Source organism: Carassius gibelio, chromosome A20, assembly GCF_023724105.1.
Source record: "Carassius gibelio isolate Cgi1373 ecotype wild population from Czech Republic chromosome A20, carGib1.2-hapl.c, whole genome shotgun sequence".
Taxonomy (NCBI): domain Eukaryota; kingdom Metazoa; phylum Chordata; class Actinopteri; order Cypriniformes; family Cyprinidae; genus Carassius; species Carassius gibelio.
Window position 1 is genome coordinate 14865482 of NC_068390.1, and position 26542 is coordinate 14892023.

The 26542-nt window shown below is 36.5% G+C and overlaps 3 protein-coding genes and 1 non-coding gene across 4 annotated transcripts in view; 3 read left to right on the plus strand and 1 right to left on the minus strand.

Annotated features, from left to right (window-relative positions):
* The first annotated feature begins 2671 nt into the window (after positions 1-2671).
* Positions 2672-14170, plus strand: LOC127938035 (OCIA domain-containing protein 2). Its single transcript, XM_052534412.1, has 7 exons — positions 2672-10593; positions 11086-11179; positions 12194-12247; positions 12788-12835; positions 12952-13096; positions 13187-13272; positions 13476-14170. Exons 1-6 carry the CDS (start codon positions 10504-10506, stop codon positions 13269-13271), a joined length of 516 nt encoding a protein of 171 aa, XP_052390372.1. The 5' UTR covers positions 2672-10503; the 3' UTR covers position 13272; positions 13476-14170.
* On the plus strand, positions 3851-3965 carry LOC127939126 (U5 spliceosomal RNA). Its single transcript, XR_008148924.1, has one exon. It is a non-coding gene; the product is annotated as a U5 spliceosomal RNA (small nuclear RNA).
* A 773-nt stretch (positions 14171-14943) lies between the features above and the next one.
* Positions 14944-16043, minus strand: LOC127938200 (OCIA domain-containing protein 1-like). The gene is given in 4 exon segments (XM_052534636.1): positions 14944-15176; positions 15276-15507; positions 15659-15764; positions 15842-16043. Coding segments are annotated over 4 exon segments (714 nt in total). The 3' UTR covers positions 14944-15002.
* Positions 16044-20498: 4455 nt separating this feature from the next.
* Positions 20499-26542, plus strand: part of LOC127938773 (protein furry homolog-like) — a 98265-nt gene continuing 92221 nt past the window's right edge. Inside the window, exon 1 of the mRNA XM_052535635.1 lies at positions 20499-20772. The gene's annotated coding sequence lies outside the window, so the exon portion shown is untranslated. The remainder of the gene's footprint in view (positions 20773-26542) is intronic.

Consider the following 26542-nt stretch of genomic DNA (forward strand, 5'->3'; position numbering starts at 1 on the left):
ACATTGTATGTTAAAATATTTTTTGAGAACAATTTAATATTACTGAGTCATCCCCTGATGTCCTAATTATTAGGTGCCGTTATGAACAGCATTTGTTAGGCTATATATTGGTTCAGTACAGTACACAGAATATTTAGGATGTCTGAGAAAGAAAAAAAACCTTTTGAATAATAGATTGCAGCAAGGAGATAAAAATAATACTTTCCTCTTTAATAGTTTTGACAAGAAGGATTTCAGTAAGACAAGTACAAATAAGGTATTGAAGTTGTTGCATTTTTTTTTTTTTTTCTGTTGATTTTTACTTGTACTAGAGACCTAAAGGGCAGTATTTGACCTATGCACTCTGAGCATCATGTTCTTGGCAGTTGTTAAGTTTCTGCTTCTACTTCTGAGCAAATATAGCAAATAATATCGTGGCCTACTTTAATAGAGTTATACAATTACATACATTATGTGTTCTTAATAAAAACTGTAAATTCCCCAAATAGGGCTATGTGTTTATCTTAATTTTTCAGAGACTATGTACCTGTAAAAAGTTTGATGTATAAATAGCTTTAATATACCATAAAAGAAAGAACATTTTCAATTGGAATTTATGCAGTGTTAATTATCATCATGGTGGGCCTTTTCTGACAAAAGTAATTTATCATGGCAGTCTCATTTACTACCCTGATGTTGTGCAAAAGACAACTCGAGTATATTATATCTGTACTACACAAAAATGTTGTCTATTTTGTTCGGACAGTTGGGTTATTCGTGATAAGTGCAGCAGTTTAATAGACATATATTATATATGACCACTAGGTGTCGCCAGATAAGACTTGCGTGTATCAGCACGTTTGATTTGTGCGCTTTTGTATTTATTTATTTATTTTAAATTAAATATTTTGAAGCTCTTACATACATTTTTATTATTATTAAAATGCTGTATAAGACCACTAACCCCAGTTCAAGTATCTTGCATTTATCTCAGGTCTATTGGCGCCCCCTAGCACAGATGGCTCATGTCCCCTTACAATACAAAGTTCTTAAAATAAACTTTTAGTTTGAAAAACATTTTAATATGAAAAACCTTTCCACTACAAACAATATTTTTGTGCAGTGTGCAGCCGTTTCCATGGATGTTAAAAGGCTCTGAACCACAGACCTTAGCACAGACGCCATTTATTTTGCATGGATGAAATCAAGACTGTCTTTACAGTGTATGTATAGAGGTCTTAAATCGCATGCAATATTTACAGCTATTATATTAACCATTTTATTATTAATAATAATAATGTATTATTTTATTTATGCCTATTGAAAATCTATTGGAAAGATGATTGTTCAACTCAACATGACTGTATACTTCCATCTTCTAGCACATTTCCAGCCTCCTGTTCATTCAGATATATATATATATATATATATAACTGACCATATAAATAACTGACTTAAAACCATTTTTATTTGTTGGTGAAAATACTAGTGGCCCACAGTTTATAATTCAGTAAAGACAATGAAAGTTTCAGATTTTTTTTTCCGACCGTGGCTCTTCAGGACATAGACGTGGGTGGAACTCCTTATATGGTAATCTCTCCCGAAAAAAAAAGAGCGCCTGCACTGCATCGATTAGAACGACAGCTATATAGTATTTTTAATTTTATAAGGAAACAGCCAAGCGAAAAAAAACTACATACATCTTATAATGGATAAATGAAATGTGCACTGTTTTTATTAATTTTTTTTACATGATTCCCAATTATTTACAGTTTCTAATATTTGTACAGGCTTTTCATTTTTATTTCAATGTAGTAATTAGCAATTCATATAATTTTATATTTGAACAGATTTGTTACGTGACAACATTAATTAAAGTTTCTTAAGGGTCAAGTTGTTTTCTGCATCTCCTGTGCTCCATCAAGCCACTCCCATGATAGCTGTCATCCCTCAAATTAATGCAACTCTACAATATTTCAATTCAATTCAAGTTTATTTGCATAGTGCTTTTTACATTGCAAATCATTACAAAGCAACTTTACAGAAAATTACGCTTTTACAATATTAGTAGCTTATAAGTGGTGACTGTCAGTTTATCTGCATGACAGGAATTTTCAGAAAAATTATTACAAGACGTAGTCAAACAGACAATGAACATTATTAACAGCAATTATTATATGATGCAATCACAATATTTGTTAGTTCTGTTTGTTGTTTCAGGGTTAGCATCATCTGGGGTCCTCTGAAGGTCAGCATCATCTCTTCTCAGGTGTTCTGGATCCAGACTGGAGCTTGTGTAAATCCTAGTTACATCCCGTGGCAAAACAGAGAAACAAATCGAGACATCATTAGCATAGCTGCTGTTCCAACAAAGTAAAAATTAATTAGTTTAACCAAACATAAAGAGTAAGAATGCGCATTTGTTCAGATGCAACTGCAGTCACAATTTATGAGATGCATTATTCGAATGCTTGGTGAAAGAGATGTGTTTTTAATCTAGATTTAAACAGAAAGAGTGTATCTGAACCCCGAACATTATCAGGAAGGCTATTTCAGTGTTTGGGAGCCAAATGTGAAAAAGCTCTACCTCCTTTAGTGGACTTTGCTATTCTAGGAACTACCAAAAGTCCAGCGTTTTGTGACCTTAGGGAGCGTGATGGGTTGTAGCGTGGTAGAAGGCTAGGTTAGGTACGCAGGAGCTAAACCAGGACCTTACAGGTAAGTAATGATCATTTGTAACTGATACGGAACTTTTCGGACCACCTGTAGCTTGTTTATTGACGAAGCAGGACAACCACCAAGAAGTGCGTTACAATAGTCCAGTCTAGAGGTCATGAATGCATAAGCTTTTCTGCATCAGAAACAGGTAACATGTTTTGTAGCTTGGCAATGTTTCTAAGATGGAAGAATGCAATTTTTGTAACATGGGAAATATGGTTTTCAAAAGACAAATTGCTGTCTAATATAACACCCAGATTTTTGACTGCAGAGGAAGTAACAGTGCATCCGTCTAGTTGCAAACTGTAGTCTACTAGATTCTGTGTTTTTTGTCCAATAATTAATATCTCTGTCTTATCCGAATTTAATAGGAGAAAATTATTGGTCATCCAATCTTTTACACTTTTAACACACTCTGTTATCTTAGAAACTTCAGGATGAGCTTCAAAAAACCAAACAATCCAAGATCATGGCAAATCATCAACAATCAAATTCAGGTAACTGAGTTAGTAAACATCATCAATAAGGCGAATACAGAATCTGTCCTTTAAATATCACTGTCTTACTAAACGCAATCCTTCTAAAAATAACTGGGGTCAGTGGAGAAAGGGTGTGACATCACGTGAAAACCATTCATGAGATAGATCAATGTTTTATCTGTAATTTTGTATTTCTTTTTCTTTGTGTTCACCCCCGGCTACTGTAAAATGTTTAATTTGAGTGAAATAATAAAAAAAAAAAATGTTTTATTTATGTATTCTTATGTATAAGAATACATATATAATAAGAATCCTATATTATTTCTCTAACCATAAGGTCATCCAATGTTGTATTTAATTGTTTAAAGTGAATTGTTTATGCTTGCAAAAAAAGAAAAGAAAAGCGATAGATCAGTGGGAGGGGCGTTTAAAGTCACGTGTCTAACGCAGGAACGCAGTTTGAGCTCCCAAGATGCATTGCACGCTCAACTTTAAATTGTTATTATTATATTAAGTACTTATATGCATCTTAAATATATATTATGATACATTTATTCATTTATTTGTTAATTGATTGGGCTAACTTTATTTGTAGTGGTCGCTGTGTGGTCACCGTCATTGAGGTTTGTGTCTCCACTAATCTGTAACTGAACCCGGATCAACTGTAAAGTTGTACACTCATGTTTCACCTCAGATCGTATAAATCTTTCGCCTTTTACTAAAGATTTCCGTGGGGAGGAACACAATGAGTATAAAATAATTTTTTGATGCCCTGCTTTTAGCGGGGCTTCTCGAATAGTGAAAATAAGATAGAAACGTTAAACTTCACTGTAAAGTACTTGTCCAAAGCTGTTTATGCATTTATGTACGTGTATTATACATATATGCAAGATCAATGTAAATAAACGCGTAAACTCATTTGTGTTAGATGATATTTTAATAATGTGTTTCGATGTAATATCTGATGTAAGTGTACTGTACGTGAGCCGCGCTAACATGTTCATGGTGTTACTTAATTATTACACTCATGTTTCTTTACAGATCGTAAACAGTTTTTTTATGTTTTATTTTCAAAGTGCTGTTATTTTCCTGTGTGTCCGCGGGTTACAATGACTTAAATAATGCTTTCCTAATATAAGGCTTTAAAATGTCTTAAACTCGGAAACGATGGATCTTACATATTTTTCGTCACATTACCGCTTAAAGCATTTGCAGTCGGACGGAGATAATGACTGTTTACTATCATTGGACAGACCAAAGATTGTTTTCTTCCCCTTGGTAAGTTACTGCGTCATCAGAACTGCTGTATTATATCTGAAAACAAAAGACAAGGACGAGCTGAGGCTCACTCTTTAGCCCCTTTCACACTGCCATTCTGGCAAATACATGGGTAAAGTGTTCCGGCAATTGTTCCCGGGTCGCTAGATTGTGCACTTTCACACTGCCAGTGATTACCCAGGATATGTGCGTGCTTTCACACACAACCCGTAAAGATCCCGTAACGACACGTGACATCAGGGCGTGATGTGTAATGTAAGTGTCGAAAACATTAGGCAAGGTATACTTTCACTGAAGCAAACGAACGATCTCTGCGTCAGCGCGGAAAGTGAGGAACTAACTGATCTCTGCTTCATTACAGTTTGCACCTATTTTTTTCGTGGCGAACGTTGATCTTCCTTCAAAACAGCCGGTAAAAGAGTCGCGCAATAACGCGCGTCATCACTTCGACACTGCATTAGATCTGGCTTTTGTTCACACAGCGCTCCTCCCGGGTCGACCCCCTCAATGTTACTAGGTCCTCGACCCGGGTTCAATGCGGGAATCAATCCCGGGACGTGGTTGCTTTCACACAGAAGGCTACGTGCAGTGTGAAAGGGGCTTTTGTGAGAGACTTCAGAACAAATGAGCTAAACAACACACATAAACTCAGAAACACACTGAGGTAAAAATTCTAAATGTTTAGTTTATTCATTACATGATATGACTTAATTAAGTAAGACCATGACAAGAGCTATTTTGATCAGTATTCTCACGACGCAAAAACAAACAAACTAACAAAAAAACCTTCAAAACACCTACATAGTACACGCATTACATAGTCTGGTTTGCGTGCTCTTTTAGGGTGTACTCACACTAGGCATGGTTGCCTTGAACCGAGCCCGAGCACAATTATCATAGACAGTAAAATAAATGGGCACAGTGCCCCCACTGGATTCAACGGAGACAAGTGAAGTCAATTAGAAGCACACACTTCCTGGGGGTCGAGCGTACTGTGCAGACTCAAACTGAGCTTGATGACGTAGATGTCAAGTGAGCAACCTGTCTGACAGTTGTAAGTCTTCTAATCGCTTTGCCAAGAGAAATCTGAATCACCCACCGAATCTTGCAGAGAAGGTGAGCATGAACAGGAGCAAATTTTGGTAAGTATTCTGATTAATGATCTTCCTTTACTTTTATGCCTCTGCGTCCCCCTGATTGCCTCATAGACAGTAAAAGATTGCCTGCGAGCTTCTCCTGGCCATACGGTAATTTCTGGACTGTGCGACAGAGAGTCGCAGGTTATGACGCAATCGTTAGCCTATTTTTTTTTTTTTTTTTTACAAAAACTGCTTCTAAGGGACCATAACGAAAGATACAAGGTAATGGAGCCTTTTATACATTTTCGTGTTTCTTTAGAAATAAGTAATGGATAAATGGAGTCATTAAACGCCTCAGATGTAAAGTTATTCCCTGTCAAAGTGACGCAAAAATGAATAGGAGTCAATGGAATGCTAACAGCAGGTGGCGGCGCCCAGGGCTGCTTCAAGAAAATATGAAACCCTGCCTCCCTGACGATTATCCCCCCTTCACCGTAGTGATGTCCAGTTCATGTCCCCTCACGGACGACTGCCGCGCACAAACAAATTTAAAACACAACTAAAATCCAGGTCGTCGCTCTTGTTTTATATCCTTCCCTCTCCTCCGTGGGACTCGAGACCAGTGGGTCAAGCAGGTGTCACTCAGAGAGGAGAAAAAAAATTCTGCTGGGTGATCTCCTCCGTAGTGCCTTGCAGTGGCACTGAACGGCCCTCGGTGGACGGCACGACACTCCTCCACCACCCGGTGGACCGCGACGGCTCTTCCGGTTTTGGGCAGCCGGCAGGAGTCCCCCGTTCCCTGCTCCCCCCCTTTCCATCAGGGATGGCAGCAGGCTCCGGGCCCCTTGCGAACGCCGCCGACTCCTACGCTCCCTCCTCCTTTTTCAGACAAGAAAACCACTTCACGGAAAAGAACTGAACTTCCCATCACTACTCCCGCTGGACTGCTCTCACTTGCACTAAACTTTCGAGAAAGATATAGCCTGGAGATTTCCAAATAGGGACGGGAACTCCAAAACGGGGTGGGAGCTCCAAAATAAGGCGTGGCTTCCTACCATTGAGAGACAAGCGCATGACACAAATGCACAATTTTTCCCCCAATCCACTTCAGTGCAAAAATGTTCATGGTTGTGTCAGTTAAAGTGTTTCCTATACTATGCAACAAAAAATGCTAACCCCTACCCCACACCTTACCTTAACCATTGAAATTGAATGGCGGGATTGGCGCTGAATAGTGTGGTAAAGAAAGTTGCAGTTCAGGAGATATGAGACTTTTTAGTTACACCCAGCATCACTACCCCCTCCTAGCCTGCGATTTTCCTGCCCCGGGATGGCCCCGTTGCTTGGAATAAAACGATAAGAGTAAAATCTTTTCCCCTCCACTGGGACGGCTCCTGAATGATTCCCGTTTACATCATGAAGCAGAGGTTCAAACTTGGGTCCAAACACCACTGGCCATGAGCCTTGGGCTCTGCTCTCATGGAGAATATTTATCTATATAGCATATTTTATTTTAGTTGAACTAGAAACAATGTTTAATTTACAACAAGGTATAAACATACCTGTCAATAAAGCTCATTCTGATTCTGATGAACAGATTTACGCTCACTTTTAGGGGAAAACAAACCGGCATACAGTATTGGATAATGTTTGTAAAACCCCAAATTTGAAACTAATGGCTACCTGCCATCATCATCAGTATCTTGCTGTTATGGAAATATCATGAATTACGTATGATGCTAATTGAAAGCTAAACCAGGCTAGTTGTATGGCTGGACTGAAAAGTGCATTCAGTACTGCATACAGTACTAAATATAAAGACATAATATATATATTTAAAGATGTTTACTTTCAAATATGAAGTAAAATAATTTACTTACCTGGTGACTCGATGAGGTACGAGTAAATGTCTAGGTAAGACTCTGGCCACTGGGTGTTACACCAATTTGACACTTTGAGAATGAAGTGACGTGTTTTTAAATTCACCAAATTAAGTTTATGGATGTATCTTCCATGCTCTGTGGCAGGCAGGGTGGACATATAATGTACATGTTTAGTTTTATGGATTTCTTAAGTTATTCACGCCTGCCAGCTGTTTACGGAAGTTGCTTTTTGCCGCTAATTTCAATGGAAGTCTACGGGAAATCTAGTATATTTTCCACTAAAAAGGGGCAGTAATGAAATTGACAGATACTTTCCTGGATGTGCCCGTTGTGCATATCAAAAATAGGCAAAAAAAGCTAGTTGCAAAAGCCACGCCCACATAGCGGCAATCCACCTGTCACTCTACTGGCTACGCCCTTAATTATGCAGAACTTTAAGACTTAATATAATTAAAAAGGATGAGTTATAAAAAAAAAAATTCAACCCCCTACACAGTTGTCATGAAGGGAAAAATTAGCTAAATAGATCAAAATAATTTTTTGCTCCAGGCTGTAAAAAAAATTCTGCTGTAAATTTGGCCATTTTAAAATGAGGAGTCTATGAGATTGACTCCTTTTTGCAGCCAGACTCAAGCGGCCAGTCGATGAATTGCAGTTTCAGTCACTTCCTTGTTGGCATCACTAGAGAGCATGAGGTTGCCTCTCGAACCAGAGCCATTATGAACCTAAATATACTTGATTGAATTAAATTTATTGAATAAAATTTATTGAAAAGTGTAGGGTAGTAGTTATAGAACATGTTTGGGGTTGTAATGATGACAGTAGTGCACACAAAAGCGGCAGCACACAAAAGGTCCAGCTGTGGCCTAATGGTTAGAGAGTTGGACTTGTAACCAGAAGGTTGCAGGTTTGAGTCACGGTGCTGGCAGGAGTTGTGGTGGGGGAGAGTGAATGAAAAGAGCTCTCTTTCACCCTCAATACCCATGGCTGAAGTGCCTTTAAACAAGGCATTGAACCCCCAGTTGCTCCCCGGTCATTGGATCTAGCTGCCTGCTGCTCTGGGTGTGTGTGTACACAGTATGTTCCCTATTCAATGCTGTGTGTGTGCACTTGGATGCGTTAAATGTAGAGCACAAATTCAGAGTATGAGTTACCATACTTGACAAGTGTCACAACTTTATTAAATACTATCTGTTCTGTGGTCCAGAATATATTTTGTATTTTATACTGCATGTGTACTGCGCCCAACCAGGCCAGGGCCGGCTAAACGAACCGGGCCCCGAGCTTAACTTAACTTCACAAAGAGTGGATTGAAGCTGGAGTCAGCACATCAAGAGTCACCACACTTGAAACATCTTTAGGAAAGGGGCTACAGCTTTCACACTGCTAGAACCAAGTCACTGCTGAACCAGAAAAAACATCATTAGCATTTCACCTGGGGTAAGGAGAAAGAACTGGACTGTTGCTCAGAGGTCCACAGTCGTCTTTTCAGATGAAAATAAATTTTGTATTTCATTTGGAAATCAAGGTCTGGAGTCTGGAGGAGGACTGGAGAGGCACATAATCCAAAGTCCAGTGTGAAGTTTCTGTAGTCAGTGATTATTTGGGGAGCCGTGAGGTCTGCTGGTGTTGGTCCATTGTGTTTTATCAAGTCCAAAGTCAATGCAGCCATCTACCAGGAGATTTTGGAGCACTTTAAGCTTCCATCTGCTGACAAGCTTTATGGAGATGCTGATTTCATTTTGCAGCAGGACTTTAGCACCTGCCCACAGCGCCAAAACCACGTCCAAGTGGTTTGCTGACCATGATATTACTGTGCTTGCTTAACCAGCCAACTCACCTGACCTGAACCTCACAGAAAGTCTATGGGGTATTGTGAAGAGGAAGATAAGTGACCTCTGACAAACGATACAGAGGAGCTGAAGGCCGCTACCAAAGCAACCTGGGCTTAAATAATGCCTCAGCAGTGGCACACTTCCACGCCACGCAGCACTGAAGCAGTAGGCCATGTAAGCTATTACAAATCTGAGTTGATGCACACTTATTTATCTGGAAGTCTTTTAATGTTCCTTCTGTCTTCTCTTCTTCCTGTTGCTTTAGACCTGAAAATAACAAATGTCTTCGAAAAGGCTTTCTTGCATTGCTCAGGCCCTCAACTGCTAAAATTGTAAAGATTCTTTTGGAGAACCTATGACCTATTCCTCCACATTTATGAAAATGAGTGCTTTAAAGCAGTATGAATGTGGCCTAGGGTGTGTCTAATAGGGTAATATTGTCTGATAAAGATTTATCAGAGCTGGCAGTGAATGTTGGACAGAGGTGAGCTCCCTGACACGAGTATGTGTCAGAACAGGAAATCGGCACACTTAAAAAAAAACACAGGTGACATGTCTAATTTTGTCAGTTTTAAAACATAAGCAGTTGAAGGTTAAATCATCACATCATTTGAAGATGCAGAAGATACATTATTAAAAATGTTTTATTCAAAGTTGAGAGTATTGGGGAATGTTTTTCAGGAAAATATTTCTAATTAAAAATGTAATGCTTAATTCAATGTTAGTTGTTTCTTTGTAATTATTTGTGAAATTTACTAGCAATTTCTGTCTAAAAAAACAGTTTCAAAGGAAGTTTTTTTTTTTCTTTTCAGTGTATATCTTCATGTTTCAACAGATTATTTTAAATGTCTTTTAAGCTTGATTATGTCTTTGAAGGGACTGCTACTAAGAACAGAAACGGGTGAAGGGTTCAAATCAAAAACATATTTTTAAAAACTTTATATCTTATGAACACAATTCTAACTAAAACACTTAATCCAGTGATTGTTATACTGTATAAATTCAAATAGCACAGTGTTCATGTGTGTGTGTGTGTGTCTGTGTGTGTGTGTAATTTGCAAGGTAACCATGACATTGAATTTGGGTTGGAGCTACAGGTCATAACACTTCCCCCAGTGGGAGGTGCATGACAGCTATTGAAGGAGAGGTGGAGCTCCATGAGGTAAAAAAAAAAAAAAATCAGCAAAAAGGGTGACTACATAGTAGTAGAAGAAGAAGAAGCATAGCAGACAAATAGAAAAGAGAGGAGCGCATGAATGAAAAAGACATGAGTACAGAAGGAAATCAGAGTACAGGAGGAGGAGGAGTGGTGGACACAAAACCTGGCCAGTCTGGGTGGAAGGTAAAAGTGTTGAGAGGTTTCTTTATCTTTCAGAAAGACCGCAGCTAAATATTCATGTAGATGCTTATAATAATGAATAAAAAGATCTTTAACATTAATTGAAGGTCTTCATTGAGAGCAGTGTTCTTTGTCAAAGCTCAAGAAGTAGGCTAGCTAAAATTCACGTTTAGTATTTGAATGTTTGTTCAGACCAACGTTCATGTGGTTTATAGCATGTAGACTGATGTTCACCTCACTTCCTGTGTTATCGGGCTTGCATTTGCTGCATGGTCACCTGGTTTACACAGAGACAGAAAACTGTAAATTATGGACGCATTTAGAAATTTGGTCAACAATACAGAATATTTTTTGAAACCAGTCACCAGGTTTCAAAGTACCACGCAATGATTATTTAAACACAGGTAAACAGCTTGATGAATGGGGGCTTCCTGTAACCCAAGCATCTCCATTAAGAGAGGAATTTCCTATTATCTGGTATTTTGGTTGTTACAGCAATTCCAGTGCCCCATAGCTGATCCGCACTTTCCTAGGGAAGATATAAAGAAGATATGGAAGGAGTGTCAGTACGAGAGCTTCTGGTATCGAGGTAAAGAAACATAGACACACTTGAGTGCATTTACTATCCCTTAGCTAACCCACAAATGAAAATACCATAATCATTTTTTCACCCTTATGTCATTCCAAACCTGTATGACTTAATTTCTTCTGCAGAACACAAAAGAAGATATTTTGAAGAATATTGGTAGCCAGCCTGTTTTATTGACTTTCAATATGCATTACAAAAGTTACAAGGAGTACATTTTACAAGAAAATAAGATTTCAGTCTTTTTACCTCAAGATTTAATGTTTAGGCTAATTAAGTCTATTACTAGCTGTTTCTTAGAAATTGCTCATAAATAAATAAAAAATACACAGTAAAAACTGTTTCTATATTAATTTTGTTTTTAAGTGTAGGGAACAGGTTGCATTTTATTATTTATTAAAATGTGTATTTAAGACAAAACATAAAGAGGTCCCCTTCTGAATGATCTTGTTCGCTTTTATAAAAATAACTTGACAGGTGCGTGCATGTTTTTTCAAGAACTTTTTTCCAAAAAAGGGCTAATGGAGCAAAGCCGTGCTGCCTTTATTATCTAGAGCTTGTGTTTTGACATGGTTGGAATTTGGTTTTACCCTGACACTGTTTGTGTTGGGGGAAACATAAGCCTTGAGTTAAGTCTTCCAGCTGTTTAGCACTGACAGTGATCTGTGATCCGGTTGTCCATTGTAATCAAATATTGAAAGGTAAAATAAGATGTAAAATATCCATCATCAGTGCACTTATACAAGCAACATTTCATCTGACCAGCCCCTCTGGAGTACAGCAGGAATAATTTCTTCCTCCGAATCATTTCTAGAGCATCAGTAAGTCATATCTGAAACACTGAAGTGTCCTCAGATTGCTTTTTTTCTTGCATCTCTGATTGAGAATGCATGTGTTTACACTGAGTGGTGACTTCTGGGTCTGAATTAACCAAAGGAACCATTTGGTATTGAGATGTTGAATGTTTAGATCTAGATTTGTTGCTTTTTAACCTCTGGCCTGTTAATGTCTCCATAGCTGTTCTACTCTCTGCTGGCAGCATGGCTGTGACTGGCGGCCTCATTTACAGCGGTAAGATTCAGTCTACAAATAATGGAATCGAGCCTTTATTCCCCAAAGATGTAGGGTTTGAGCCATGAGTTCAGGAGTATATGGGTAGTTTTGTTTAAATGTTAACTGTAATGAAGGGTTAGGGTTATATATATGAAAAACAAACTTATTTCAGCTAGATGCCAAGGCAGCATTTTTCATTAGTTTACCTCAATGAACTAAAATAACAAAAACTGGAATAAAAAAGAGAAACAGCACAAACATATATAAAGACAAAAACACAACAAATGCACTAAAACTAAAAATAAAATAAAAATTACAATGAAAACAGAAACCTAGTTTTTTATTTATTTATTATTATACTAAAATAACACTGTTAAAATAGTCTATTGTAAATTATGCTTTATGAATGAAACACTTTGTTATAAACACAGAATGTGTTTTTGCTTGAACCAAAAGACGAGAGCATAAAAGATCTGTTTAGCAAGTTTACATAGAAAAACCATGGAAACACAGAGGTCTGTGTGAAAGTCTTCTTTTTTTTTTTTTTTTTTTTTACAGGAGTCTGGAAAAAGTCCAAGCGATTTGGGTATTTCCCTAAACTGCTTTGTAAGTCTCTACTGAATAACAATTTCCCACCTCATATTATAATGCATGTTTTATGTCATTACTTTATTTGGTCAAAATTCAGTTGGAATAACCCATCAATCCACTTTGCTTTGCAGTGGCGGGAATTGTGGGTTACGCAGTAGGCAAAGCTTCTTATTTTGGGACCTGCAGAGAGAAGTTCAACAATAAACTGGGACCAGAGTTCGCCAGAGGGTTTGGTCCTCCTGGATTTAGAGCTGGTGGCTTTAAACCTGGACATAAGTAAATATCATGAGGATTAGTCATGTCATGTGCTTTTTGCAGTAATTTTGTTGTTATACAGAAATATCTGTTAATTTTTTGTTTATACAGACACTGCATCCATGTGTGTGAAAAGTGCAAGCAAGAAGAAGCACAGAGCACAGCAACAGTGTCTGATGCACCCACTCAGAGCTGAGGTGAAGAAACACAACACACCCTTTTACCCTTTTAACCAACACACAGAAGTTCCAGCTCAGTCAACACCTTCACACTAAACCACACCCTCCAGCCGCTATTCATTTATATTCTAAACCACATGCCTGCCAAACACCCCTTACCTTGTGTTGTTTAAGAGAACATAATCAATGCTAAAGTTAAATCTATTCATTTTTCTTTGCAGAGTCTTTGGAATTCGCAGGACACCGCTCATTACGCCATGTCATTTTTTTTAAAAATAAAAAATAAATAAAGTATAACAGAAATATTTAGCCCTTTTGAAAATAATGCAAAACAAAGCAGCTAAAATCTTGAATGGAGCTCAAGCCTTACTAACCAGCAGGGGGCGCCAAGACCAAGAAATTGTTTTTTTTACAATTTATTGACTTGAACTATAGGTCTGTCAAATAGAATAAATATTTTAACACTAAGACATGTAGAGTTTATACATGACGTGGATATGAACAACGTAACTAAGTAATGTATGCTGTTGTAGTCAAATAAATCCACCGAATATGATTCTCTTTTTTAAGTTCTTATAACGTTACATTCCAATGATATTTGCTCAGCTTTTCTTTTGTTTATAATGTAGAGAAGGGAGTGGAGGTTTCTGTTCAATTTTATGATAGTAAGCAGCTGCCTTTTATCAGAGCAGAATCATAATATTGTACTGCAAAACGAACTCATGAAAATCGGACACTTAAAAAAAAAAAAATATATATATATAAAATTACCTTTACAAACAAGAATTTTTGAATTTTCATTTAAATCATTTGAAGAGCAAGCATATCTTTATCTCTTATCTCCAGCTCAGAGGACTGTAATAACTGTAACATCAGTGAATAAAGTCAATATTATAAACATGGGTCCAAGTCTAAACATATCTACTGTCATTATTGTCACTTGTGCACAGGTTTAACATTGTGATGTATTAAACTGTCAGTGGAGAATCACCCATTTTCTGGTTATTATATATTTTTATTTATTTATTAACAAATCTCAAGCACATCTGACCAGAATTTCCTAATCAATAAAACACTGATGGTTTGTTTAAATTATTTCTTACATCTGCTTAATCAAAGAAGTGAAGAGGAGAAACATTTATTTTCAAACCACAAATGTGCCATAAAAAAAAGAAAGTAAAAAAAAAAAAAAGTAGTTTTGCAGTAATTAAAAAAAAAAAAAAAAAAAAAAAAAACGTAGTAGGCTACATTCAGCATTTAATCTTAGTTTTTGGTGTAATCTGACAGAATGAGTCATGATATCTTGAGCTCCTGAAACAGCTGATTCTTCAGGCCAAGCCTACTCTTCCCAAGCATCACCATACCTGTTCTTTTTAACTAGAGGGGGAAGGAAAAAACTGCTTTACAGAGTAAAGCATAAAAGAACATTGAATTTATAAAATACTTATTAACTAGACCAATATTGATACAAATACAAAATTAAATGAAGCTTCAACACTCATGTCAGTTAAAGTGGGAGTCTCTACCAGTGGATTTGCCATCATCTACATCAGTGGTTCAGAACTAGACTTGCTTCAGGACCTTGACGTTACATGTTCTGTTACATGGACTGTTTCTGAATTGATTCATGGATACTTAGACATTTATAGGTTAAATATTCAACAAGATAAACACAACATTTACATTTATTGGCTTTTATAATCATCATAAATCATTACTTATTCAGACCTATTAAAATTTTAGGGAAATCAGTTAGTGACGCTCACCTTCCTATTAACAGTAGCTACTGTCACAACTGTGGTTTTCAGCAGTGTTGCAGCTTTCTGTGTGAGAGTGACCTCGTAGTTCTCTCTATTCTTGTTACGCAGTTCCTCATACAACACTGGCTTCTTTTTGACAGAGTGTAGCTTTCGGACAAACATCTACCAATCAGATGACAAATGTCCTTTCTCTTCATCAAATTGATTTTTGTTTATGTACACGTCTATACAATTATACATGTTGTTCTGTGCAAGGGTGGCAGTAACTTGAGAAATATAATCCTTGATGTTAACGGGACCTGAATTACTGAATCCAGAACTAAAAGGAGAGGTGTCGTATGATTGGGAGGGACTGCTGTAGATGTAGTCACTGGTGTAACTGCTGTAGCTCTCAGGCATAGAACTGTCTTCTGTCGGAGGTTGGGATGCAGACTCAGAACCAGACGGTTGAGATTATGATGGGTTTGGTTCCTCAATCTCTTACTGGTTTAGCCTTAATAATGACTTCAAATATATTAATGCATATTCATGTGAAAAGAAACAAAAACTAAATGCACATATACAATTAGCAATTTTATAACTATAAAAACAAAACGTAGAAATTAAATATATTTTTTAAAAACTCTGTGTGCACTTGTTCTTACCTTGAGGGCATTTGACGCAGACGTCCCTGTCGTAGTGCCTCTCCCAGTGGGGAGTTCTCCATCATGTACAACATTTTCCCACTAATGTATCCAAGCATACCAGCAACTGCATAAAAAACCATATAACCTTGGTTTTAGTTGTCTTTTATTAAATTAGAGCGGTCTGTTGTTCTTGATACTTACATGCAACCTTGGGAAGAGAACCAAACCGGGGTGATGGTGTAAGGATTCTTAGGGATAGACAATAACAACATGTGATTTTGCATTTTTTTAAATTTAAATTTTTATGTTTACATTGTTCTACCTTCAAAATCCAAACCCATAAAACGTGTTCATATTCAGAACTCAAATGAAGAACATGTACAGTTGAGTTTTGGTTTACCATATTTGATGTCCTCTGTAGCACTAAGAAATGTTTACCGGTGTGAACAAATATCTAAATTATATCTGTTCATCCTAAAATTTCCTTAAAATACTTAGATTAAACATCTCTATTCATATAGATTTCAAATTAGGATTTTGTTGAGGCAAAAGTTGTAGTAATGGTTTATTAATAGTGAGGACTGGACCTTAAAGTAAAGTGTGACTGAACTTCCATTTTTGGTTGAACTACCCTTCTCCATGACTTCTCTACTAATTTTACAGTCATTTGTAATTACTGGGTTTTGATTTCTAAAATCATTTTACGTTCCGGAGCTCTGAGTAGGCTATATCTAGAAAACATGTGTTCACTATATACTTAAGATTTTATTCTTTCAATGACTTTTACAGTTCTTAAAATTACCTGATAATTGTAGGTTTTCCATGACATTGGAATGAGGAAAAACTTGGGGGGGGGGGGGGGGTTGTCTTGTGCAGCGCCCCTGTATACACCCTCTGGGGGACTCTTATTAGCAAACATCACTTATACCCGGAATTTGTGGCCTAATGGTTAGAGAGTCGGACTCGCAATCAAAGGGTTGTGAATTCAAGTCTCGGGCCGGCAGGAATTGTAGGTGGGGGGAGTGCATGTACAGTGCTCTCACCATCTTCAATACCACGACTGAGGTGCCCTTGAGCCACCAATGAAAACTCTCAAAAGATGTGGAAATATATCAAAAGGGGTGCACAAAAAATTTTCAGTCTGGTTCTCATGGGGGCACCTGGAGATTTGGTTTGGTGCTCACACAGCACATAGTGTGAATCATTAAATAAAACTATAAAAATAAAATAATTATTAATAGTTGAAGTAGTTGTATTGCATTTTTTTATTTTGTATTTAATAAAATAATAAACAAAATAATCAGTGTTATAATACTATTATGTTTAAAATCAAATTGAGTATTTAAAGAAATACTGTTATTTTATAGAACACTTAAAAATACAGTGCTAATAATAACCCTTTTTGTAATTATTTTTTATCATTTTCGAACCTAAAATCAGAAGCTTTTATTTTGTCGGGTTGCAGGTGTAAGTGAAACTCGTCCGTGAATGAAATGTCAGTTTTGCATTTTGCTCTGAAACCGGCAGCCTAGATTTAGGTTTTCAGTTTGACAGTCGATCTAAAACAGTGACTGTACATTTTTTTATGCGAATTACTGCTTATAAGTATTTTTATGATGCTCAGTGATCATTGATCATCAATGGAGTTTTTTTTTTCAACCCGGATTACAATTGTAATTTCCGTACACATTTTTAAGAAATAAAGGAAACATTTAATAACCAAAAACAAACAAACAAACAAACAAACTGTCATGAATTTTAAACGTACGATCCAATGACGTTTCATTTGTAACGCATACAAAGTGAATATAAAACATCAGTTTATTATTCTTATGAATAAAAGACAGGAAAAAACAGAAGTCTCAATTTTAAAGCGTTTAGGCAAACATGAAAACATGTAAATGTGTGATACTTGATGCATTAACCCATTTACAGCACTTATTAACATTTCTTAACTTGTCTTATACCTACAATCAGGGGCGATTCTAGGATTTTTTCAACTGGGGGGCACAAGAGGGGCCACGATTAATACAGAGGGGCCAATCTTGTGTTGTTTGAACTGTATATCCAAATCATTTCAAGAGTTCAGTAACCTTTAAAATCAGTAATAAACAGTGATACCCTATTATATTTTAATAGCAGTTATTCACTGCTCTTAAAAAAAAAAAATCAAATACAAATTGTATTAACTTTTCACTTTACAAAAGTGAAAGAAAAACTGTAATAAATAAAAGAATCCAATGTATGAATAGTGTACAACTCACAAATAATAATAATCAGAATAACATTAATAATTCATAGAAATAAATACACAATTAATTAATTAATATAACTACTATAAATTTAATATAATTTCATAATATGTTTTTGTTTATTATCCACGTCCCATTCAATTTGCATAGCAGCAGTTGCAGTAAATTTGCATTGACGAATAAACAAAATCTACTTATGTCAAGGCTAATTAATCTTGAGCATATTGATTTAAAAATATCATATATCCATACTTTGTTAGAAAGCTACTTGTTCAAAAAGGTAGCTTTAGTTTAACATGTAAAATATGTGGATCCTATAAAACAGCAATCGCGGAGCACCATGGTGATTTAGAACGCCAACTGAATTTATTAGGAATCTACAGACGCAAATAGACTAAAGGTGTAGAAAAATAAAGACCTATATGTGTATTTTGGACTTTTTTTTCACCACAAGTCTGAAAGAAGATATGTTACTGAAGACAAACAGGCCCAAATCTCAAAATTGACCAGTAAAAAAAAACGATGTTTTTGCATGTGTCCAGAGGTGGGTAGAGTACCCAAAAACTTTACTCAAGTAAAAGTAAAAGTAATTCTAGAAATATTTACTCAAGTAAAAGTAAAAGTACTAGTCTTGAATAGTTACTTGAGTAAGAGTAAAAGAGTATCGGATAAAAAATCTACTCAAGTAGTTAGTTACTTTGGGTCATATATACGGAGCCTATTTTTATTTAGATATATAGATAAATGTATGTAATGTGTGTGTGCGTGTGTAAATGTATATATTTCATCAGCCTTTACTGCAATTTATTATAAAACCCTGTCTGTTTACTTAAGTAACAGATATAGGTTTCATGCCATAACATATTTTTAATACGACTGACTTTATATTAAATGTGAATTTAACATTGAAAGTTAATGTGATATAAATATTGCTACTAATCTTTCATTGTTCAGAAAGAGAGCAAATAACATTAACATTATTAAAGATCATTTTCACTGACAGTCTAGATTTCAATCACTCTCAGAAACTCCCATTAAAATCACTGAAACTGTTAACACTGTGAAATCAATATCTTAATTATAGATTCGTACACACATCTGCACTTTGTTGTTTCTGACGAGAGAATTCGCCAGAAAGAGGTATTCAGTCAGCGAGCGAGTGAAGGAAGCACCGGCATTTCAGCGATGACTCATCGGAACACCTCTGATTGGCCAATGCATTCAAACGAACCGTGTGTGATTGGTTATAATGCGCAACGCTGTAAAACGCATCTATCTCTGGCTCAGCGCCAGCAAGCGATCACAGATCTGAATTTAACAGCTGATGATATGACTTGCTGAACGTACTCGCACCGGTGTGATTGAATTAAAATTAATACAATCTTAATCGGCTATTTTTTGTCTTTTGGAAGCTGCATTCAACTTGACTCCCCTCTGTTATAAGCCACACACGTACAACAAACTACTGTCATAGTGGTATCGTGTACTGTAATCGAATGTAGCCCAAGTTATTACCTGTTAAACAGTAGACAGCACACGCGGTGTTCATCTAATAAGGATCTCCACCGCAAGCAAATAATAGCCTTTGCAGATTTGCTTTCAATTCAGTGCAGTTCCATAGTCCCGTTTTCAACGCTGTTGATGCTAAACGTTACAACTCTGAGTGAACCGCTTCAGACGCTCAGTGCGTGAGGCAGGGAACTGAACGAATCATTCAAACTGATTCATGAACCAATTCACTCGTTTGCCAATTGGTTTGATCAAGCCTTTGAACAGAATTGACTCAAAAGAATGAATCATTGGCGAATGGGCATCGCTCATTGCCCAGAGAAAAGTAGACGGCGCGTTTGGAATAAACTGAAGCATTTATAACATTTATTGCATTAAGATAAAGTAACGAGAGGGGCGTCGCTCACAGTAACGAAGTAAAAGTACAGATGAGTTATTTACTAAACTGAAAGATTATAATTTGAATTTGTGAGTGACAGACAAGTAGAAATGTGGGGGCACACTGGGGGGCCAATCAGTTTTCAGGAGGGGCCAGTGCCCCCATGGCCCCTCCCCTGGCTACGCCACTGCCTACAATAAATGCTAATCGTGTAGTCTTAATTGAGAAAGCAACTAGATTAGATTAGAATTAACACGATGTTTGTGAATTGATTTGGAGAAGTTTGGAGAAAGTGTCAATATAAGTATTAATCACTTTTAGTGTTTTGTCAATAGCCTCATCTATCGACCGACCTCACAACGAAAAACAAAACTTCATATAAAGCGAACAGTTAAATGGGTCTGATTATAAATATATATATATATATATATATATATATATATATATATATAATTTTTTTTTTTTTTTTCTAGTTAATGTACTTACGCAGTATACGAACGTGTATTTTGACAAAGTGAAGCGATTTTAAAGAAATCAGAGGCTCTGCACGAAATCATGTCCTTTCAGCCAATCCAGTAGTAATTTATATTGATTGATGGCTCAATCGGCCAATAGAATGACCCGTTTGTTAAGCGAGTGAATACAGTGCATGCATTGCTGCGAGCATAGGGCGGGGCTTAGCTCCGCAATCTTGACACCGCGACTCCTCCTATCAGGAGAGCGGATTGTCAAAGCCGTTAGCCAGCGCTGCTCCAGTCTGATGGACAAGGTGGTGGGTACATTGGCATTCGTCGAGTTTTTTAGGTGTTTTGCGAAAAAAGACCGAGAAGATTAGCGATAGGATCGTACGTTAAGGGTCAACGGATGTGAAATGTTGTTTTTGTAAAGCTCGAGTCGTTCGTGTCATCTTTTGGAGAGAAGAACCATCGGGGTTTCAGCGCTAGCGAGAGCAGGCTAACTGACGAGGAAAAGCGCAGCTGCTCTTAAAAAAGGTAAGAAGGGCCGAATTGTGTTTTACTAACCTCAAATACCCGAAGTGTAATGTAAGACCGAGAGAGCCAGCTCTCGCTTTTTACACTCATTGGTTGTCTTATCAGATGTACTTTAATTCGCATGACAGTATCAGTTCATAGACAAGTTTTGTTATGTTGACCTGCACTTGAAGCGAATATGAGTGTAACGTTAGTCAGTCGCTGTGTCACAAAATCTAGTGAGCTGTCTACCTAGACAGCGGTTTTTTTTTTTTTTTTACATTATTGCTGAGTTAAACAGGCCATATGAAACTAAAATCTTAATGCACATGGGACACATGGGATTGTTTTTTTTGGGAGTTTTCTGAACTAACACGAGACCAGTCAGATTTAACCAATCAGAAAAACGGAAGAAATTGCTTTTGAGCAACGTATAAAAGTTGGACTGAAGGGAGAGACTGTTACAAAACTATGGAAATATTAGTCATAATGAAAAATCTAAAGATTTGCGGTATTAGTAGTAACAGGATGCTGCTAGGCTGAGTTTAAAACCCACCAAGTTCATTAACAACTCTTATCTTGACTGAAACCACCAGATTACTTTAAACAATCTTTTAATTTGCTTTCTCTTTCATTTTATTTAGTGAAAAAGTGAGAAATTGTAATAAAACTCTTAATGAGGAAGGTTTTGATCTAAAACCATGGGTTTGCTTTAATCCAGACCACCTCTTCCCCCTTTATCTTATTCATCTAATAAAATCTGTCACTTGAAAGGCTCTTGATGTTTATTGCTCGTCCTATGGAAACATGTGCACGAGTCATAAATGATGTTACGAACTCTAGTGTCCCAGCCTGCCTCACAGCATTTGGTGACAGAGTGGGGTGTTCAGCGTTGAGCAGAGTAGAGTTAACACTCCTGATCTGAGCTCTGAGAAGAGTGTGAACTCCTCCTGCTTACCGTCGAGCATGCTTCTCTGTAAACTGTAGTGGGGTTTAGTGAGAGACAGATGCATAGGATTGTTGCATTGCAGTTAAATGCTTGGATCTTCTTTTTTCAATTAATGCTCCTAAATGTATAGATATAGTAGCATGCTATTTTAATATGAAATCTCTGCATGATTCAAGTGAAAACAGACCTTTACATATCATGTAATTACAGTAGTAGTGAAATGGATTTTTGGATACCTCTACTAAAATGCTATAAAATTGAAAAAGCGAAGTATATTATATTATATATTACAATTATTATATTACAATGATTTCTGAAGGATCATGTGACACTGAACACTGGAGTAATGGCTGCTGAAAATTAAGCTTTGCCACCAGAAGAATAAAAAGCATTTTAAAATATATTAAAACATTTATTTACGATTACATATAATTGCAATAGTATTACAGTTTTACTATGTTTTTGACTGAATAAATGCAGCCTATAAGAAAAGTAATATAAAGATAAGAAATTAAGAAATAAATTCAGAACAGTGAGTGTTTTTTTTTTTTTTTTTTTTTGTTCTTGTCAATATTGTGCAACCCTACAAGACCAAAAGCACACATCTGGTATAATGGATAAATAGCCTTCCTAAACATCATACGATTGTCCTCTTTAACACAGATTGAAGCGCTTATTTCAGAGACTCTTTCTTATTCGTTTTTTGCAAGCATCCTAGTGACATTATACTGTGCTATTTGCATTGATAACCTAGTAAATTACCTTGTTTTAGATGTGTTCTCAGTAATTGCTTCTTTTCTGGAACTAATGCTCCTTGTTAATTAGTCCCTTATAAATGAAAATGATATACCGAGCAATATAGTCATAATCCTGTGGGACCATTTTGTCATTTAGGGGGGAGGGGAAAGGAATTAATTTGTTCTCTCCTCCGTCCTAATTTTAATCTAAATGTGCCCGAGGATGCAGTGTTTTTACACCCTCTGGAACACCTTCTTCTTGTTTAATACGTTATTAAAGGGATAGTTCACACCAAAATGAAAATTACCCCATGATTTACTCACTCTCAAGCCATCCAAGCTAGATCATCTGCCAGAACTGCATTCTATTGTGAATACACATACAACAGTTAGCAGAATCTAGAGATTACTGCTTATGTAAAGTATATACGAATATTCTTACAAAAATGCACCAATTTGCTTCAGGAGGCCTTTATTCACTGCCGATATAAAGCTTGCAAAAGCCAGGACATTTTATAAATATAACTCATCAGAGTTATATTCAATCATCTTCAATTGTATTTATCAGAAAGAAGAAAGTCATATACATGGTGACCGATACTCGGAATTTTGCTCTGCATTTAACCCATCCATGTGCACAAACACACAGTAGTGAACACACACCCGGAGCAGTGAGCAGCCATATTGCTGCAGCACATAAGGAGCAGTTGAGTGTTCAGTACCTTGCTCAAGGATCTCACCTCAGATGTGGTATTGAGGGTAGAATTATTTGGTTATTATTCACTCACCACCCCCCACCCCCCCACAAATCCTGCTGGACCTGAGACTGAGATTTTTTTTTTTTTAAACCAGTTAATAAAAGGGCATTACATGGCGGTCGTGGCCTAATGGTTAGAGAGTTGGACTTGTAACTAGGGATGGGCATGATTAATCGACGATCGATAATTGATCGTTAAGATTTTCCTCGATCATGTTAATTTGTTATCGATTAATCTAAAGCATTTTTTTTAATCTAATGCAGGTTGCGTTGCGTAGTGCGAGTCTTCAAGCAATTAAATGAATTTCACTGTGTGGCAGCAATTAAATATTTTACCACCATGGGGCAATATTTGACACCCTACTCGGTTATCTGTGATCTTCCGTTTTGATTTCAAAGAATAATCATGAAGATGTCACGGCGAAGTGTGGCGTGGGACCATTTTGATTTAAAAAGCGAACTAGTTAACTGCAAACATTGCGATGCCGTGTTTAAGTACAACACGGCCACGACTCAAATGATGTACCTATGCATCCCGGCAAATTTTCATGAGGCTTTAACCCTTTCGAGTCGATTAACGCATATATGCGTTTTGAGTCATTTTCTCCTGATAACCCCTGATAAATTACACTCTCAGTTTTAATCGTACAGATAAGAGCAATACATCAATACAATCGAGAGCAATACAATCGAATCTGTAAAGGGTCTAGTTTTTTTTGGATACAGACATAATAACAAAAAACCTTTGTGCACCTTTGCGCTGTCTACAGTCTTTGTCTCCGCTGATCGTCATGTACAAACATTTCATTAAAATGAACCGTAACTCCGTGAATACTCAACGAAGAGACATGAGAGAGATATCTATAGAAAGCCTGGAATGTCTACTTTTAAACTAAACAAGTGCTTCCAAAAAACAAATATTCTGAGATAAAGTAATCCATATGAAAACAACGCAATGTCTGTTTTTCATATCTTCCTTCATTATATTTAATGTGACCACGCCCCCGCGCTGAACGCGCTATTCAGATTCAAACTGAAGCGCGCGGCTTGAATACGCCCACACAGAAGAAAAGGCAGCGAGACTGTTCTTCAAGTTTTTATTTTATTTTACTGTTTGCTTCGCGATAAGAGGACTAAGACATAATTCACCCCAAAAAGATGTGATGTGGTTGATGATTTGAGAAATGGATTTCCTCAGAAAAAAGAATGAAGCACTTTATTCAGACTCAAAACGCATATATGCGTTAATCGACTCGAAAGGGTTAAGAACGCCTGCTAGCAGCTGCAGGTTCCGCTGCTTTAGAGCACTGCATATGCACGCGGATATATGTTCGGTTTGCCTGAACGTAGTTTAACTGTCTGCCACAAGTTGATCTTGTAATAAAGGTCTCACCGAGGAAAAACACGCTGTATTTTTGTATTCATTGCATTTTTTTATTATAAAAATTAAATAATTAATTATATTATAAAAATATTAATGATTAATCGATAGTCGATCGTTAATTCTCCCGACGATCGACTAAGAAAATTTAATCGAATGCCCATCCCTACTTGTAACCTTCGGTCGATGGGGGAGTGAATAACCATCTTCAATACCACGACTGAGATTAGACCTTGAGCAAGGCACCGAACCCCAAACTGCTCCCCGGGCAGTGCAGTAATATGGCGGCCTATGTGTGTTCATGCATGGTGTGTGTGCACTTGTATGGGTTAAATGCAGTGCACAATTTCCATGTATGGGTCACCATACTTGGCCACATGTCACTTCATTTCACTAAAAATACACATCTAGCTGGTTACATTTGAGCGGACTTAGCGTGAGGCTGTTAACAAATTTCTACCTGTGCAAATCTGATTTAAACCATCAAATACTCACTACAAAGTTACTGATCAACACAAAGTTCTTGTGAATCATAACTGTTGTCATCGAAGCATGTAATTCTTAACGAAGGAACTTAGAGATGATCTGCACATACCCGCTATGACGCTGGGGAATGTGTAAAATCCTACTACCGATCTTCATACACTACTACCATTAAAGGGCAGGCCCTGAACAATTTGGTGACCTAGGCAAGATTTTTTCTCACAGAAACTGCTTAACTTTGACATAAAACAAATTACATATGAAATAAGATGATTGCACAAATAAACTGCCATTAACTCAGTTAGCTATTTAAATTAGATAACTAACTATCATCCAAAGCTACAATACTAACATTTAAATCTTAATTTCTTAATTTCAGACATTCATAAATTTAAGGATGCACTAATCTTGGCAGATGGGATGCCAGAATCCAATACTGATTTGTAATTTATTTTATTTAAGCAAAAGACAAGAAAGAATAAAAATATGAGTGCATGAAGAATATGGTTAATTACTGTATTAGCTTACATTTAAAATTAGACCAGCAAAAATGTAATGGTCTGACTTTAGCTTTGTGAAATTAGGCTACATAAAACATACCAGTACATACATGGGCTGAATGAAAATGCATACTTACATTTACTTGTGCACATGCATTTACTATATGATTATCTTGATGCATATGTTCAATTGCAGAAAAAAGTTTCCATTTATCAGATTTATCCACTGTCCTGGAGCATTGGGCCATTAGGGCTGGATGATACGTAAAACATATTTGATTGATGATATTGAGATATCTGATTATATAATACCAAGCTGACTCACAGATTAAATTAAAATTACTGATTTATTTAATAAAAAACAGAATATTAAAAAATATATAGATTTTATGTGTTTTAATTGGAATTGTATTGATTTAGAACAACGGAGTTGCCAACACTGGAAACTCTGATAGAAATTAAATCATTAAATAAAACTTCAGAAACCAGTGCAGTTTTACATAGTCTAAAATGTACATTTTTTAAACGATATAATTTTTACTAAACTGCAGATCGAAATAAAAGAATAATTAATTTTTTTAAATGAGATAAATCCCTGCTTATTCCGAATTTATACAGAATGCAGTGAATTTTTTCACTGCATTCTGCAATGTTAAATTTAGAAATAATTTGACAAAATTAAAATAATAAAGATGAATGTTATTGGATAGAGAATTTGTCTTACCACAGCATAAACGGACATATTGCAACCAGCTGTTACAGCAATCGGCAATCATTTTTTCTTTAAGTAACAAACAAAAAAGAAGGAAAGTGTGCATAAACAAGATGTTTATTTGGTATTTAATAGGCCAAACTGGCTTTTGGCTATTGAAAACAATAACCATAACCATCTGAAATTAACGGCAGTAACTGCACAGTAAGTAGCCTACTTACTGGTTTTTGTCGGCCGATTGCGTATTTTAAGCACAAACCGGCCGGTTCCGA